Genomic DNA, 18,397 nt, shown 5'->3' on the forward strand with positions numbered 1-18,397 from the left:
AGGAAAATGCATTAAATTTTGGTCTGCAAACACTTAATCAGGGGTCTGCAACATCCAGACTCTGGACTTTCCCCAATGGTGCTTCATACATGGCTTAAAATGTCAACTAACTATTGTTTTTAAATACAGATATAATAACAAATGCAGGTTTTTAGCTAATTTTCAGTTTTATTTTTTGGGGTTTTTTTTTTTTTTTTTTTTTTTTGTAAAATAATTACATTGAATTTCCACAATGTAATGACACTAAAAGTACGTTAAATATTTTGTTTTATCTATTTTTTTCATCATTAGGTTGGACACTATGGGCTGTTTTTTTTTTTATAGTTTTCAGTCAGTCAGTCTAGTTTGGTTTTTCTTTATTTTAAAACCTAAAACTAGAAATAAAAATGTGGTTCTTCAAAAATGACAACAAATTTCCTATAGTAGATATTTATCAACAATTATAAAGTTGTCTTTTTTCACATAGTATTATAACATTTGCGGCTCTAAACCAGTTTTATTTAGCAGGGCTGAGGGAAAAAATGGCTCTTTGGATTGTAAAGGTTGCAGACACCTGCACTAAACAATTAAACAGATTTAGCAGCAGTTTTGCAGTTGTCATTTATAATGAGTGTAATATCCATGCATAAAATGTTTTTCCTTTATTTGTCCCCAGAAGAAGAAAGCTCAGTGGTCCATTTTTGGAAAGCTTGGCAAAGGACATTATCTTCAATCATGTCATGGAAGATTTCTATAAAAAAAAAAAAGAAGAACATTTTACCCAACACACTGGCTGTTATCAAATTTTATTGGCAGATAAATAAGTTGGATAGTGTGCTTTTTACCTGCAGTGCCCAGTCCTGTGGGCAGAGGCATCCTCACAGAGCCAGCTGAGTGTTTCAGACGCTCCTTGAGAGATTTCTGCACCAGGGTCAGGGTGCAGTCCTGGTGCCACACAGGCAGGTCCAGACCCAACATGCACTGGATGATGCGGTCCTTCTCCTCTGCTGTCAGAAGCCCCTTTTGGTGGGCCACATAGACCATGAAGGACATGTCGATGTTGACCGCCTCCCCGTGAAGCAGTGCCGGTAATACTCTCTGTGCAGACAGAAAAGATGAAAACAGGTGTTTTGTTGGGTTTTCCTTTGTTTTCTGATATGAAATGTTATTCTTCCTGCAGTCATTTTGTTTCCTTTTGTGACATGTTTTTAGAAAAATCATAGGCTTGTGAATTTTCCTGCAATTTTTACTTTATTGATCCATGTTTTTCTAATCATATTGTGTTTTGACCATAAAGTCATCAGAAATTTCAATGAAAAACTACTCTATGACCATTTCTAACTCAGGGCTGATAAGGTGACCAAAATCCACCAGGCGGTCCAAGTCATCCTCCCAAAGATTAGGGGCCAGTTCCTCCAGCATGGTTTCTATAGCGATGCGGATGGATGCTGATGCGCTGTCTTCCTTTTCAATGCTGTTGCCTGTCGCACATTGAAGCTTGGCATGCAGCAGCTTCCTGCCATCAGCTTCCAGCAGCTGAAATAGACCACGGTGCTTCATCAGGGCCATCTAAAATCATTATAATATCAGTAGTTAGTTGGTCACAAATAGTACAAAATACTTAAAAACTGTAACATAATGACACATTTACATTGTTGTCCTGTCGACATTAAAACTGCAAGATTAGGATCCAAAGTTTTATCAGATAATTAATTTCTTCACATTGCATTCATGTTTTTTCCCTCGGTGAGCAGTGGGATAGAAGTTTTACCTCTTATGCATGGTTGTTGAGAAATATTACAACATGTAACAGCTTTTACTAAATTAGAAAACCTCCCTTTGGCCCCCTTTCCTCTCCTTTGTAGAGGTAGGATGCCATTCTTCTTTTAGAGATCAAGGACTAGTGGTTATTTAGTCCTTTAGCAATGGTGTTATTTGACTTACTTCTCAATCTCCAAAAAGAAACATGGAGAGAAACATGGGCAAAGAATAAAGATGAATTTGGTGCTGAGCAACCACATGCAAGATGTTAGGGAAAAGCATTCTCTTGATTAATGATGATGCGTTTAAAGGCACCTTTAGCATTTCTGCCAACCCATTAGAGATCTGTCGTTTGGGGAGTGTTTGGAAGAAGGAGCAATCTAAGAAAGTTGCCACTGGTGGGATGTAGCTTCCCAGCTTGTTTTTCCCACCAGCAAAGTTGACCCCTGTTTTTGCCCCCACGCTGGCATCAACATACGACAGTAAAGTGGTCGGCACTCGAATGTATGGAGTCCTTCTGCGGTAGAGAGAGGCCGCCAGACCAACCACATCCAGACAGACCCCGCCTCCTATGGCAATGATGGGCTCAGAGCGCCTGTCAATACCAAACGCATGAACTTCCTCCAGGATCTTGGTCACTAACTCCATGCACTTGTTTTCTTCAGTGGTGGGCAGAGGGAGGATCCTGTGCACAACTTCTCTGGCCTCAAAGTACTGGGAAACCTGGGAGCCATATAATTCATGTACAGTTGCATCAATGACGACAAAACGCTTTACAGGTTTAGAGTTACTTAAGGTGCCTTTCGGTTCTTCATCTCCTATATGGCCCCAGAGGAGTGTGTCATTCCTGGGGTCTAGTATGTTTTTGCATTGAAGGACTCTGTAGGTGAACACAATGGGGCTGATCACTGTCCAGGAAACTCCATGTTCTAACTTGGTCTCATAGCTGAAAATAATTCACATAGAAACTTGATTTAGTGTTTGATTCATAAAGAAACCGCTGTTAAAATGCAATCACAGGTGGTTTATGTTTTATCCTCTTTTATTCTACTAATTCAAAATAAAATTTTCCTTTCTGAAAAGTGAGAAGTGCATCAAACAAAAACAAGAACTGTTTGTTAGAAGTGAAATGTTGAAAAAAACCTCTTTACATAGTTCCTGCAGCACTGCTGCACGTTTCACATGGTGTCACTGCAGCCTAAAATAGAACGGTATTTCACCGCCCTCTGTCCATCCTAATGTACATATACAGGAGTGTTTGTGTACAGTACGACAGAGAAACATCAAAAAAAAAAAAAAAGCATCAAATCAGCACTCAACAAGCTGAATATGCTAAATAATTTCTAAAACAACCCAATTAAATCTATTTATCGCTGTTGGGTAATGACCTTAAGTATGAAACAGTTATAGAAAGTAAATCTCACAATGATTCAGTCTCTTTGATGCATACTTACATTTTGGCATCTGATAATTTTCCCTCTTGCACCTGGTGCTGCTCCATTTGTCGAATCCATGTTCCCTTCACTTGTACCAGATTATACTTAGTTTGAGGTGAGCAGCTGGAGTTGTTTGAATCCATGTTCCCAGGCTCACAGCCTGCCACATGTCTCTAACCTTCTCTGTATTTGTGGATTGACTTACAGGAGGCCTGTAAAGTGAATGCGATCATGGCTCAACATACTGTACCCCCACCCTTCGCTCCAGATGAACGGACAGAACTACATTTTAAAATTACAGGCTCACTAAATTACTGTAATAGTTATTTCTTTATTGTCACAACCGACGTTAAACTTTCATACTGTGAAACCCAAATTTCCCTGAGGACTTTCCAAAAGGATTAATAAAGTATTTCTATTCTATTCTACATGATAAAAACATTGAAGTAAATCTTTATGTATATGACAAAGCAGCTAAATAAAGATGAGACAATGTCAAGTTTGAAAGAATTAAAGTAAATGTTTTAAAAGGGGAATTTCTAGGTGATCTCAGAATGAAAGTACAGCTCTTATCTCGCTTATCTCCATGAATCATTGCCAATTGTGAGGTGTAATATTAATGATTATTACAGCAGTTTCAAGGTTTTTCTCTTATATAAAGCATCCTGCTGTTAGTGTTAAATATTACAGCCGGTTGAACCATGAAAAAAAAAAAGGCTGATGTTCTTTAACTCGTCGGTAGATAAAAAGAAGCTAAATTCACCCCATTCATCGTCACATAGGGAATCACCAGAGCTGGAAACTGTTTAACTCTGTTTTTTTGTGACTAATTGCAGTCATTGTATCCTGATGAGCAGCTTCCCTGTTATTTTCTAGAAGTCTTACTCATTGCTTGGTTGGTCTGGTTTCTATTGATATGCTGGTACATGCACTAGAAGTACCAATTCCCCAAAAGTTAGGATGCTGTATAAAATAGAAATAAATGCAAATGTTTTTCTTTCTTTTTTGTTTTTTTTTCAGATTGCTGGACCTAATTCCATCTTTATTTTTGAGAGTCTGCCTCTCCACGGGGCTCTATTTATACCCAATGTTACTGGCCGGTTGGCAAATAACCAAATCAGCTGCAACATGTTTTCTTCATGCTTTTCCAGCCTATTTTTTTTTTTCTTTCTTGATCTGTTCCAATGTTTATGGGAAACATTCCTGCCATCAAACTTCAGATTACCAAAAATATCCCAATTTCTTTTTTGTTTTTGCTCCATAAATAAAATGTTGGTTTATGTGGTTTGCAACCCATTACATTCCATTTTTCTTCCAAGAAGCTTCAGTAGATTATTGATGTACAAGCTTTTATTTTGATCTAATTTGGACAAACTAGATTCTGAATAATTAAAAGGTATTAAAATAAAAATACTTCCTTCCTCTTTGAACTGCGTGTGCAACATCAGATTTACAATTTTAATCATTTTTCTCCTCGTCTAAGGTAACAATTATTTATTCAAAGCAATGTTTATTTAGTCTTAATGGAGTTAGGTTTACTTTAACAGCATAATATCATGGTCCCCTGAAGTTCCTTATAATGCTTTCAATTCAATAAATAGTGCATTGAAAAGGGCACAGAATACACACATGCAGCGCTTTGAGTTGTGGTTCTCTGACCACCTTAAAAACAGTGTAAGACAAGTATTAGCAGTATTTCAATGTCACACAGGTACAAATAATTTCAGTATCTATAAATGAATTCTGAAAAAATTCTTTGCTTTTAAAAATGATATGTTTGCATCAGCAAACAATAAAAACCTGTTGTATCAACATCTGCAGTCCCTCCCAAGTATATTGTTTCTGTTCACACACCCTCTTTGTAAGCACATGCTGCATCCATCAGTTACTGTCCATCAGGATGCACAACTACAAATCTGTAACAACATCCTGCGGGAGGAACTATTTAATCACTTGCAACTAAGCCACTTAGCATTCTTGTGAGTTTAACAAGTAATAACATTTATTATCTGACTTCAACCAGCGTTTCTTTGTAAACTACATCTGCTGCCAGTAGGCAATTTGTTAAATAGTAACATGATACTACAGTGGGACGTTTGCCACCCTAAATTTACACAAGTCATCATGCGGAATAATGATGAAAGCTGTAAACAAAACTAAATTAAAGACGCATACATCATATCACAGATCATGAGGAATTTAATATTCATAGAGATGCATTGGTTTACAATAACAATAAATCTATAATATCTACTTTTACAAGCTCAGGTAGAGCAAAATTCAGCACTGTTCATGGAGGATGTGAAAAAGACCAACAGGTATAAAGAAGATGTTCATCTGATCGACTCATTGATTATACCTTAAATACAAATATCAGATCACATTGGCAGTGAACATTATCATTTTTTTTAAGCAACATTTTATTTTCATTGTCTACAAATCTTTATATATTATGACTACTAAAATAAAATCAGGTAGTGTGGCCCCAGCACAGCACAAAACTGCTATGAAGAGTGGAAACGTTCATTGTGAAGTGCTAACTAGCAGTGTTCCCTTTCCTTTGGCTTCTCTGCTTGTTGTGGTCCTTTACTTTAGAGAGATATATATATAAAATAAGAAAAATCACAAACAGTTTCACAAATGTGTTTTAGTGATCTAATTGAGCTGTACAAAACAAAACAAAAAAAGGTTGATTAATAACAAAAAAAAGTAATGCTGAAAAATATCAAAAGAAAAATAAAATCCCAAGTACTGAGTGTTTGGTTACGTAGATGATGCCATTTTTTTTTTATATTTGGAATACAAAGTCACACCGGCTGAGAGCGAGTCGACCTTGCAGTAGAAAACTTGGGACCTCATCGTCAGAGAGAAGGCACGCGATCGAGATGAAGGTTAAATCTCTGTGGGCTTCCATTGTCTTCATCTTGGTTCATCTCTGGGCTGTGACCCTGCTCGTCTGTACTCTCTGGAGATTCATAGGGATAATTTTCACATATCTCCTCATCCTCCTGCTCTTCTTTAATACTGGTGTGATGAAGATGCACAGAAAAGAAGTGAGCAGAATTACATTAAGTACCAGCACAGTAAAATAAATGAAAGATGTGTTAGGAAGGAGCACTTACAAAGCTTGTGGAGGGGACTGTGTTGCACTGCTGTCGCTTTGGTATCCAGATCCATTAGCCAGAGCTCCGTTCATCTGCTCCTGGAGAACATGAGGCAGGGAGTGCAGTGGGATGCTGCCCAGAGAGGCTGGGTTGTAGAGAGAGCTGCTGAGATCCAGATCACCACTCTGGGGAAGAAAGAAAAAGGCATTCTCAGCGGTTATGATTATACTACGGCAGTCTCAAACACTGAAATTGTATTTTTAATACAAAATTGAACAAATAGAGCTTAAAATATTACCTGAAGTGCAGACCCAGCTAAACTCTGGCGGTTCTGAGAGTTCTTCAACAGGTATCTGTCAGAAGGCAAATATAACACCCAGTTTAACGTTATTCATCTACACCCGGATGGCAAAAGAAAGAAATCATGCGTCTGTGGTTGAATTAAAAACAAAATCAGCTATCTTGTAAATTTCAGAATGGTTTGTTTAATAAACAGACAAATTAAAGAGTTTGAGCCAATCCCTCAGTTTAATCCTGAAGCTGTGTGTATGTTCAAACCGGGCTTATGCCAACAAGTTTGGCAGAAATTTACCAGAGACCCTTCCAGTATCTGATCTCAACTCATATTTTATTTAATGATGTCTGGATGTCCTTCTTTGTCCGGAATTCCTCTGCACAAACATGCCCAGTGTTCCTTATCAGAACTGCACACTTCCAGCCTTTGAAACTGTGACATTTGTTTACAGTAAATATTGTGCATACTTGCAAGGTGGAGCTACAAGGTCAAGCCATTTGATGTCAGGCTTCTAGAAACATTTTAAACACAGAGCTCTGGCTTAAAGCGTACATACCCATTCCCAGCAGCTTTCTGAGGCCGCCTTCTGTGAAACTCTATCTCGTCTACCGTCCACACAGCTCCCTTCACGTTCTCCAGACGCACAAAGCACTTATGCAGACTCAGATTATGTCTGACAGCATTCTGCAACGATCAAGAAAAGAATACATTTTGTACCTATACATAGCAAATTCTGACATTATGTAGGGAACTTGGAGCTGCGATGTAAATATAATCATGTTAATATGTGTTTTTTTTTTTATGTTTACGAACTCGTGTTCATACCTTCCAGGTTGCTGCATTGCGCCTGAAATAAGCAAAGTTTCTTGTGAACCAGTTGTAGATTTCGTTTAATGTCAGCTGATTCCGAGGTGATTCAAATATAGCCTGAAAGAGATTAAGTGTGTAAGAAAACAAAGAACATATTGTTCTACTTCCCGTTGATACAGAAAGAAAAACTTTAAACTCATATTTGTAATATTTTCAACAATAACAAGAGAGTAAAGTACATGTAAAGTACCTGTCTTATGAGAGAGGCGTACGTGAATGGAGGTCTGACTTCTGTGCTCAAGTAGAACTCCTTATTATCAATTATGTCTGTGGAAAGACAAACCATCAGCATTTCACACAGAGTAAATAAAGTAAAAGATATTTCCAGTTCTTAAAAATGAAGCTAAATAATAATGAACTTCAACTTGTTTTCTTTGTTGCTATGAAATCAATGTTAATCTTAGCAGATATTTCCACTGCATTAGATGTTATTTTTGATGTCAGGGGTACCTTGGCTCACAGAGCGGCTATATCGCCTCCGTACTGGGGTTCCAGTAAACATGCTATTAGGAGTGAGGACTGAGGGGCATTCAGTGGGTGGTGTGAGGGGTGTGGATGGTGCTGTGGCACTCTGGGAAAGGCTCATAGGAGGAGGACCTTTGGGCAATGTTGCCTGGGAGAAGGAGACATTAGATGCTAGATTTACCTGGAAACAACAACAAAAAAAAAAAGTCAGCAAAATGTCGTAGTTGCTGAGAGCAAAACAATCATTATTTTAAGTGAAGGAAACGTTGTGGCAGGTACGTACAGGCTGCGCTGCAGGTTTGGGTTCAGAGGACTTCAGATGAGCCATCATAGCTTGCAGCCGCTCTTTATCTTTCTTCAGCTGTGTTAGATGGGAGATCAAAATAGAAATTCAGGCTGGTGAATTTACATTTTGTGTTACATGACACTGTCAGGCATCCTGAATAGTGTAATTATCTGAAGACAACACTTCCCTTGACAAGCCTGGTGTGAAAAAAAACAACCAAACTGCAAACATTTACGCATTTACTGTAAGAGGGCTTGGTTCAACACTCAGAGAGTGTCTAGCAAACTTGCTTTTAATAAATCCAAGATGTGGCATTCATTTGACGGTTTAATTTGAATAGAAAAGAAACTTTGAAAAGCATAAGATGGTAGAAAAACACACCTGAAGCTCCAGCTGCTGAACCACTTGCATTTGGACACGACACTGTGCTGTACTCTTGTCATCAAGTGTGTGTTCACTGTTCAAATGTCTGCAAAGAAATACAAAATGATTAGATGCTTCAGCAACATCGCTTGGTGTAATCACAGATCTGTGGTTAAGAACAAAAACACTCACATTTAATTTCAGTAAATCTAAATAAATGAAACATCAGCTTCAGATTTTAGATCCATCTCATTACTTACTTGATAAATGCCTGAAAGTCTCCAAAAACAGTTTCGCAGCCAGGCCATTTACACATGCCATTTCCATACAGAGGATGGTTATTCTGTGTGTTTTCATCCAGAGACCCACTGGGAAAAAACAGAACAGTAGTCTATTAAAAATAAAGACTCTTAAAAATAATGAACTTGTAAATATTCAGCTGGATATAAAAACTAGACTGCAGCTTGGATCCGACTGCAAATTTCAAACCTTTCTTTCCTCTTCAGAAGAGTTTGATGACCGTTGATGGTGGACTGCTGACCGCAAGATTCTCTGATGTCTCCGGCAGAGGCGAAGATGCTGCCATTCTCACAACCTAAAAGTGCACATACACACACACAGAGACAGACACATGGTCAAAACAGTGGGATGCTACATTTGCATGAGCCAGTTTGCTTTGTCAGTCAAATTAGTTAGATATAAAATCTGCCTATGCATCATGGAAAGCGAGGCAAGTTCAAAATGCCACACATCAAAGCTTAAAGGGGGAAAAAAACATTAAAAACAATGAAGAAAAATAAAATTCATGCATTTTAAATAATTTAATGAATGCACATTTGAAATCCAAGGAGTAAAAGTTGCAGAAAATAAATTGTACAATAAGATAAACAGAAGTAAACAAAGATGTTTGATAACTGGAATTAAGTGCATAATGATCTTTAAAAGATAAGAGAATAAGTGTGGCATATTTTTTAAAAGCTTGTGCAGAAAAAGCTTGTTTCCTAAATGTTCTATAGCTGAAGCAAACTTAAGTCCAACACAAGCTGATTACCAGCAGAATGCAGCATGAAGACTAAAAACCATTTCACATACTTAGAATTTATAGACTGACCAGTCACTGCAGATCATGTTAAAGATATCCAATTTCTTTTGGGTTCAAACAATATCAGTGACCTTCAATTCAATTTTATATTCCACAGGGACCCAATTTAAGGATCTGAGAAGTAAAACAATGTATTTGTCGCCGTTTAAGAAGCAGCATATAGAAGGAGCTGTCAAACACCAATAGTTTTACTGCAGTTTATTATAATAGCAGAGTTTACAGCTAAGCAGAGACATTTCAAAGATGTCATTTCTCTGCTAGATGTGCTAGGTTTAATTAAAAGGCAACTTTCTTAACAATCTCACATATAAAAGGAGAATTGCTGTAGACATTTTTAACTAAAGTATTCAGATCTGTACAAGGAGGGGGCGTAACCACTCATTTTTAATGGTACCAGAAAAGTGTTCAAGCCAACCAACCTTAGTCAGAAGGGCTAAGAGACTTAAAAAAAAACAAACAAAAAAAAAAAAAAAACAAAAAACAACATATCGGATAGTTTACTGTCTACGCAACAACATACAATATACAACTATGTGGTAAAATCTGTGACACAGCATACCTGGGACTATAGCAGGGTTGGTGGGAAGCACAGAGAGCAGACCTTGCCTCTGTAGGTTGAGGAGATGTTGCTGCTGCACCTGAAGGAGCTGCTGCTGGATGGCAATCTGCTGGGCTGTCAGCTGCAAGAGTTGCATCAGTTGGGTAAATTCCTAAATCTGTTACTTTATGAGAACATCATCCAATAATAATAATAATAATAAAAAATGTGGCCAGAAACAAACATTTACTTTTATTCTGCATTTACAAAGGCAGTTTTCATTTTAAATATGATGGAGGTTTGGACTTGATCTTATCAAAATATTTCCCTTAGTGCTACTGACTCCATAATACCAGTATTGATTCTTCTTGTTACATAACATATGTATTTCTGTGGAGACCAAGTATTCATGAGCAGATAAAAATAAAACTAAAGTTACCTCTTGACTAACAATCCCAGCATTCTTCTGTTGCAGCAGCTGCATATTCAGCTGCTCTTGTTGATTCTTGAAGACTTCTTGAATTTGTTGCTGCAAACATGTTTATCAGATTGAAGTTGAGCAAATAAAGAGATCGTATTTGTTGCAGAACAAGACAAACACTTGACGTGCATTACCTGGTGTAACATGAGTGCCTTCTGTTGCTGCAGCAGGGCCTGCAGCTGCTGGGGACTGAGGACCTGCTGCTGTGGTGTCTGCTGTAACTGCTTTGGAGCCTCTGCTGGTGGGGTCATCATGGACAATGACACTGGAACCTTTAAAAAGAAGAAACACATAGAAAAATGGTTAAAACCTATAAACAAAAATAAAAAAAAGTAAAAGGCTGTGAAAGTCATGCCTGAGACAGGACACAATGGAGGTGAAATTTAATGGGCAATGATTACACAATGCACAGTATGTGGGTTGTCCTGTGTGTGAACACCTTCTACAGTGAAGAGGCCATGCAAACAAAACATACACAGCAACACAGTTGTGTTCGCGCTTTCCAGGTTATATACTGCATTTATCTGGATTTTTCAAAAGATCATATGTTCAAGAGAAACACTTCACATAGGATTTTACTGTGAGTGGCAGGACACAACTAACATTACTTGCAGTGGTGTAACTTTACTCCAATATAATTAAATCCAAAGTTCAACTAAAACTGACATAAACAAGCTCAAAGGGGCTCTCCTGCTGCACAACAGAAGCCCATTTGTGAAATCTAAACAGAAAAAATTATGTATGCTCTCATTATAATGTTTTGTGAGATTTATTGCTGGTCTAACTCCTCTGATTTAAAAGTAAGAAAAAACATTTATAATGATGTATTCCTGCCTTTTTCAAACATTAAGATGAAAATGAAAGCTGGGGAAGAAGACAGACCACTTAGTCATATATTGGCCTTTACATGTCGCAAACAGAAACTAAACTGAAATAGCAAAGTGTAAATTTAAAACCACTAATGCATGGAGCCTCTGCAGCAGTCATCTCATATCAAAGCATGCCAACACATTTTCCCTCAATCTTCCCCATGACTATAGTTATGAAAGTTCAGAGAGTGAACAACGTACAGGCAATAACTCAGCATGAAGCCAAAGACACAAATATACAAAGTGTCAAACTGTCAAAACTACTCCTATAAAGAGCCGAACTAACAACTTCGCTGTCCACCCACCAACTGCCTGAAAATGTGACAGGTTATTTTATTAAATAGTTTTTTCTCTCCTAATTTTTACCTTTATTCAATGAGAAAAGGCTGGGTTTCTCACCTCAGTATCCTTTCAGCTTTACTTGCTCATGCAGTGATTAGGAGCAGCAAAAATATCACTGAACAAAGTTAAATTACAAATTAATTGGACAATTAATTTCTCTATCAATAAGTTTCTATTCAGGAAAAATGCTGGAAAAAAACTCAATACATCTTTCACAAGTCTAAAAGACATGTTAAATTTGCTTCCATCTAAAGTAAAACGATGCAGTAAATCCTCACTTTACAGATGTAAGCCACTGTGGGATTAGAAGAAAAAAAAAAAACTTGAATTATTTTACAAATTATTTTTCTCCATTGGAGTCCATATTTTCCATCAACTAAATCTATCAGCTCTTTGTTGCAGTTGTTGTCCCGCATACCTCGTTCATATTTAGAAATTATTCATGGCTACCCACAGTACTAATGATTATTTTTCGCTTTAGTTGTCAGTCTGGCAAACAGAACTGACTCTACAGCCTTTTCGGCTAAACAAAAAAGCAGCAGACACACAAAAACAACAACAGCCCTAGATGGCTTAAGGGAATTATAGCTCCATCAAAACAACAACAACCAGGACCACGAAAACAACAACAATAACATCTTCTGCTAGACATGCAGCAATTAACCACACCCTTCCCCCTCACTGTCAGCCTCACAGCTCAGGGGATGTTTACGGTAAACATAAACAGAGAAATCAAAATGGCACAGAGATATAAATAATGAATAAAAAAGCACACAGAGCCTGTTTACAAAAACAGAACTTGAGATTCGTATTTTAATTAAGGTCTGAACCACAAACAAACATTTCTCTCCAAGGCAGAGCCTGTTTTGAATCGGGTAAACAAACTGACACAGAATTTCACACAGGCTTTGGGCTAACAATAACAGTTGACTACCTCTGAGTTTGTTCTTTCTTATGAAACTCTGTGCTGCTGAATGGCCACCAAAGCAATGAAAACAGGTCTATCCCATAGAGAGAGCCAGTTGGCCCCTCTATTTTTCTGTGGACACCATCAACACAACAACAGCCTCTGCCTAATCCCTGTTGCTATGGCAGCCAGCAAGTCCAAACATCTTCTGTTGTTGTTATTGTTGAAAGTCATACCAGTGAGCAACTGAGTGTAAACACAGATCTGTTCCCGCAAGACTGGTCTTGTGAACTTTTGTGAGAAATGACTGACAGTCCATAGAAAAGCTAAAAAACTTGCAGGGAAAAACAAGTAATAGGCCTCCCTTACTAAAAATAATACTTACTAATATGCTGTAAAAGTGACTTAACAAGCAGTGCCTTGAACAAAAACACATGTACTTGGTGATAAATCCAGATAAATATCAAATTACACAACTACAAAAGACATTACATGACTTTCAAACAGAGACACTGATTCAAATTTTAGATAAGCAGACAGTTTAAAATTATAATCATTGAAAGAAAAGTAATTAGAACCAGCCCAAGAATTATAACAACACAGAACAAATAAAGTGTCAGACAAACCTGAGAGTCTCCATTGAAAGGTTTCTCTGGGCACTGAAAAAGATAAATCCCACTCAGCAACAATAAAAATCTACCATTGCCTCCCAAACCCACATGATGCGTGCGTAAACAAAACTAACAATATAACACTGACTGATCCCTCCACGCAGCAGGAGTTGTGCTCTCCCCTCCCCTGCTAAACCTCAGCACCACATCCCCCCCAATCCCTGTGCTCCCCCTTTAGCATAAATATGAAGGATTGTGGTGATGAGAAACAGAGACAAGTGAATGAAAGGAACTTTACATGTTAGAGATAAAACCATGTAGCTCAAATTCTCCTACAGGAGTAAGCTGTGTGCACTATATCACCATATACCTGTGATGTTCATGAATACTGAGAAAAAGGTATGTAGTACCATTGACAGTACACTAACTGTGCAAAAATATTCAACACTTTAATGAAAGAAAAGCAGCTGCATCAGCTGCACTGAAGTCAAATGGGTTTATATGACAACTATACAGTGTTAACAGAATAATAATATTGCAATATACAGAAAAAATAATCCCATAATACAACCCAAGATGCTCCTCTACAGCAACTAAAGCATATTTATCCAATAACTGTTTAGTCTATAAAGAGATATTTGAAAATTACTTTTGTGTTTTAAGCATTTAACTCTGATGTGTTAAACAAACACAGCTGAAAATGACTGACCCTGGGCACCTCTGGAGGAGGAGTCTGGCCACTCTTCAGTCGACTCTCATTCTCAGTATGATTTCTGTTCTCTGCCTGACTTGCTTGAATGGTGTGGCCTGCTGGTTCTGACCGAGACTCATGCATCTGGACTTCACTGACCTGCAATGAAGAAATGACAGTAAACAAAAGCAGCTGGATGAAGCGGTGCACTGTGACAGATTTCAGGGAACAGACACGCAGAGTACTGCTGCTCAGTTGCTTTTGACAAAGCTGTTACTTCACAAGGTGATAAGACGTCCACACTTGTAAAAGGATTTAACAGTATTCAATATTCTCTTATGTAAAAGCGACAGTGATAAAAGTTAAGACTTCACTGTTATAGCCCTACCCACTAATACAAACATGCTCCTCGATTAGAGAGGAAGATGTTAGGACTATTTGTTGAATAACCAAGTGCTGCCATGACTACTGTAAACACAAGGGCCCTGGGTCCATGTTTATGTGCAAACATATCTTCCTTCTGGAACAATTTACCATTAACCAGGTGGCGCGATAAATGACTGTGGCAGGTAGTACAATGCACAAGTAGGCTTTTATGTATACAGCCTGGGAGTGTTTGAGTAAAAAGCTCCACAGCATAAACAAAGGTAAATAAAGTAGGCAAACAAATAGCATAAGCAGATGGAAAACTACGTGGAAAGCCTGAAAAAAACAGGCAGCAAAGCTTTAAGAGAATTGTTAGTACTGTCAGCATTTCCAAGTCATATACTGAGATTAATCTGGTAATCGAATCAATCTGATAGGCGCAACTGAGAGTCAGTGTCAACTGCTAGACAACATCTGATTAAACTGTATATACTTAGATAAAGTCATGACCACAACAGTACGAACAGGTAGCTAGACAGAAACAAATGAATGAAAGAATAAATTTTTAAAAAGGGGAACTTGAAAATGACTAACAGAAGACTACTGAATTGCAAGTTATGTCTAACTGCAGTGGTGTGTCATTCAGACACAAGACATAACTTTCATGGTTAAAAATTCCAGCAATCTTAAACTAAAACCTGTTTGCAACAAACAGGCAGCTGTTGGTGAAGTCTTCAGTGTTTACTTTAGCTCTCAGGATCAGGATTAGTTTGGAAGACAAAGGGCAGAGTTTCCTGCAGACATTTTTTACAGCGGTAGGAGGGTGAATTTGGAATTCTGTGCCAATTCCTTATCAGTTGCATTGTGCAAACAATAAAACAAATGTTGTTCAGTTGCGTTTTAGCACAATCGCTTTTTATTTTTTTTATTTATTTTAATTTTGCCATTAGGTCAACATTTAATGAATTTGGATTTTTTTTGTGAACTGGGAAAAACCCCACTTCTTTTCAGAAGTAAATGCTAATAATCATGCATTTATAGTAACTGGTGGTCACACACACACACTATGGTGAAGGCATGATATCCTACACCGTTTCTCATAGTTAGCTTTATGTTTAAAAAACCTTTTTAGGTAAACAATTTCATAATTTCCCTCGGCAAAACGTATTTTCATTTCATTTCATTAAAATGGGTCCAATAATAAATATACTGCGTATATTTTTTGTTGCAGTGGAAAAAATATATTAAACATTAATTACATCCAGTAAAGTATAGCGAAATCAATTTTTACCTGTATGAGCTACAATCATGGCTTATTAGGAACTCGACCCTTTCCTGCTTAGTCGACGTTTTAGATTATAATGCACTACCTAAACTATTTACTTAAGCATTGCTTTCGTGTTCAGTGCCCACAGCTCATGTAATATAAATAACATTAAAGCAACGGGTTGAAAGCCAGTCGGACTGTAAAAGTAAAAACTGAAAATATTTTAACGTGTCTAATTTTGTTTTGGATGTGTAGTTCGGTCAAAGTCGGATAAATTAATGTATTTTGTCCCAATTTAACACCATGTTACACTTAACTACCGCCTGAACGCGCTGCACGGCCGACAGATCCTCCCGCAACCAACACCTACAACCACGTACTTAAACTTATGAATGAACATTACTTGATATAACATTAACTATGTCACGGCAAAGTTATTATCAATAAGACCTTTCAGCGGCTTATGAACTGAACCGATTCTGTTAACATAAACAACCGCAGTTTGAGATTTTCATTAAGGATTTAAGCCATTAGCTTACATAAGAAATATAACCTGAGATAACGCGATTTATATACTTCTAAAATGTTAACTGTGCAGGCAGTCTAGTTTCGTATAACTATGCTATTTAAGCAGCCGCGTTAAATGAACAGTTTTTGGCCAACATTGAGGCTGGCATTCACGTTATGAGCAGCTACAACAAAAGCTAGCAGCAGTCCCGACGCTAGCTCACGGGAAACGTTTTTCTCTCATTTTACCACCAAGTAATATTACAATTAATGTGCTGTTAAAGTAAACATACATTTAACATGCGTCAACAAGACGTTGTATTATCGTTTACTTACAGAATTATGAACGAGTGGACAGTCGTTGACTCAGGGTGGTGTCAGAACAAGATCCTTCGGTGATATGCCTTCCTCGGTAGCGAGCTAGCCACAAGTTGCTAACAGAGGGCGTGGCTTAGGTAAAAGTAAACAATGGTGACGTCATGTGAACACGCGGACTGTTCAAGATCCTCTTGAATTTTGACGCATATTGCGCCACCAAAAACCATACTCTCCGTTTTTATTGAACAGATAAAAAACTATTTGTAAAAATAAAAAATATTAATGGGTATTGATAACAAATCTAAAGTAAAGCCTTCTTTTGAAGAGAGAAGGGATAAAATACATGAGACATTTCACAAATCACAGCAAACAACAAAACTTAAAGCACTCGACAAAAATCTAGAAAGCAAAAAGTAAATAAATAAATAAATAAAAAAGAAAAAAAACATTATAAGGTATTTAAGAAATTAACACCTCAGAAGACAAAGACAAAGACGAAACAGAAAACAGAATATCAAAAAACAATCACAAAACAGTACATTCACAGAAAACAATCATCTTTGTTTTTGGCTTTACTCTATACACGTTATCATATTATTATTATTATTATTGTTATTATTATTATTGTTGGTTTTTATTGTTGTTGTCTATGTGCTGTTGGGTTGTTTTTGGTTTTGTTGTTGTTTTGTATCTTAGGGCCACCATTATAAATGCTGGAAGGAATATGATCACAGCATTAGAAAAAATTGAAATATAAAGTCTCATCTACACTTGGTTTGTTCATACTTATATCTCACAATTTAACGGTAAGCACCATCTTTACCTGAGTACCTTGAAACACTTATTCACTAGTACAATAAATCAGAAAATCACCTTCCCAAGGGATATTGCTAGTTAACTATTTTTTATTTCTGTTTTTGAATACCTTCTGACAACAATCAACATACACGAGGGTCTTCTTAGTCCAATGCTGTGGCAGATGTATTTCAGATATTCGGTACTAGAAGTATTTAATCAAATTTTATATGTGGAAATCCAAACGTAGATCAATAAAAGAATTGTTTTCATCATTGTAAAAAAAGGTTGTATCATTGGTGTTTAGGTTGATCAGGCTACACAAGCAGCTTTACTGCTTATAATAATGGCCTCTGTGAAACAGATATTTTGCATTCAAAATGAAGTGTTGTAGAATATTTCCTATGACCACACTAGTCAGACCACAAGAGGGGGACATTTACAATCTTGCTGCTATGAAACAAGTAAAATATGCTGTACAGCAAGTTGTAGGACGGCCCTCATATATTAATAAAGAGTCAACAACATTGAGTACAAAGAGATCTTATGTAGAAGTTATACTGATGGAGACCTAAGCATGTCATGATACAATTAGAATATAATTATAGTAGAAGCTTCCCTAAGCAGGACAGCAGTACCCCCTCCCTTGCAAATACTGTACTGCAAGAAACATGGCTTACGTATTATTCCCGCTTCCTAAAGATAGGATTCTGATGAAATCTGTATGAAGCAGGCACAATCCACTTTCACCTCACCTGACAACCTACACGGCCCAAAGAGTTTACTGCCAACATCACAGTAGCAGACACTCCAAGGAACCCTGCAAAGGTACAGTGTGTAAAAACTACTGACATCTAGTGTAAAGATGGGCTTAGAAATGACTTCAAATGACAAGCACAGCTCTGGATGGACGGTGGCCAGCAGTGGCTAATATTCTTGCATGTTTTCATCTGCAAGTGGATCAAGTTGCCTCAGGTGAGTGATCTATGGGTAACTACTTCAACATTGTGCTCCTGTGTACCACCTTTATTTATGCCTTTTAAA

General features: G+C 37.4%; 2 protein-coding genes across 4 annotated transcripts; both read right to left on the minus strand.

Annotated features, from left to right (window-relative positions):
- Positions 1-434: 434 nt before the first annotated feature.
- LOC121651823 (2-epi-5-epi-valiolone synthase-like) lies at positions 435-3,319 on the minus strand. The gene is made up of 5 exons (XM_042004244.1): positions 3,195-3,319; positions 2,056-2,686; positions 1,312-1,548; positions 825-1,077; positions 435-730 (listed from the first exon to the last, which is right to left on the minus strand). The coding sequence occupies exons 1-5, from the start codon at positions 3,317-3,319 to the stop codon at positions 642-644; spliced, it is 1,335 nt and encodes a 444-aa protein (XP_041860178.1). The 3' UTR covers positions 435-641.
- A 2,038-nt stretch (positions 3,320-5,357) lies between these two features.
- On the minus strand, positions 5,358-16,681 carry LOC121651533 (forkhead box protein P1-B-like). Of its 3 annotated transcripts, XM_042003808.1 has the most exons (17): positions 16,577-16,681; positions 14,119-14,259; positions 13,425-13,457; positions 10,815-10,952; positions 10,639-10,728; positions 10,221-10,341; positions 9,049-9,154; positions 8,820-8,927; positions 8,578-8,665; positions 8,194-8,271; positions 7,896-8,091; positions 7,636-7,712; positions 7,401-7,502; positions 7,132-7,259; positions 6,579-6,633; positions 6,299-6,465; positions 5,358-6,200 (listed from the first exon to the last, which is right to left on the minus strand). In XM_042003808.1, the coding sequence occupies exons 2-17, from the start codon at positions 14,242-14,244 to the stop codon at positions 6,038-6,040; spliced, it is 1,776 nt and encodes a 591-aa protein (XP_041859742.1). In that variant the 5' UTR covers positions 14,245-14,259; positions 16,577-16,681; the 3' UTR covers positions 5,358-6,037. The 3 variants fall into 3 exon arrangements, with proteins under 3 accessions (XP_041859742.1, XP_041859744.1, XP_041859743.1); XM_042003810.1 differs by lacking the exon at positions 13,425-13,457 and having other exon boundaries at positions 7,896-8,058; XM_042003809.1 differs by lacking the exon at positions 13,425-13,457.
- Between the last annotated feature and the right edge of the window lie 1,716 nt (positions 16,682-18,397).

The sequence above is a fragment of the Melanotaenia boesemani genome, chromosome 13 (assembly GCF_017639745.1).
Source record: "Melanotaenia boesemani isolate fMelBoe1 chromosome 13, fMelBoe1.pri, whole genome shotgun sequence".
NCBI classification, from domain to species: domain Eukaryota; kingdom Metazoa; phylum Chordata; class Actinopteri; order Atheriniformes; family Melanotaeniidae; genus Melanotaenia; species Melanotaenia boesemani.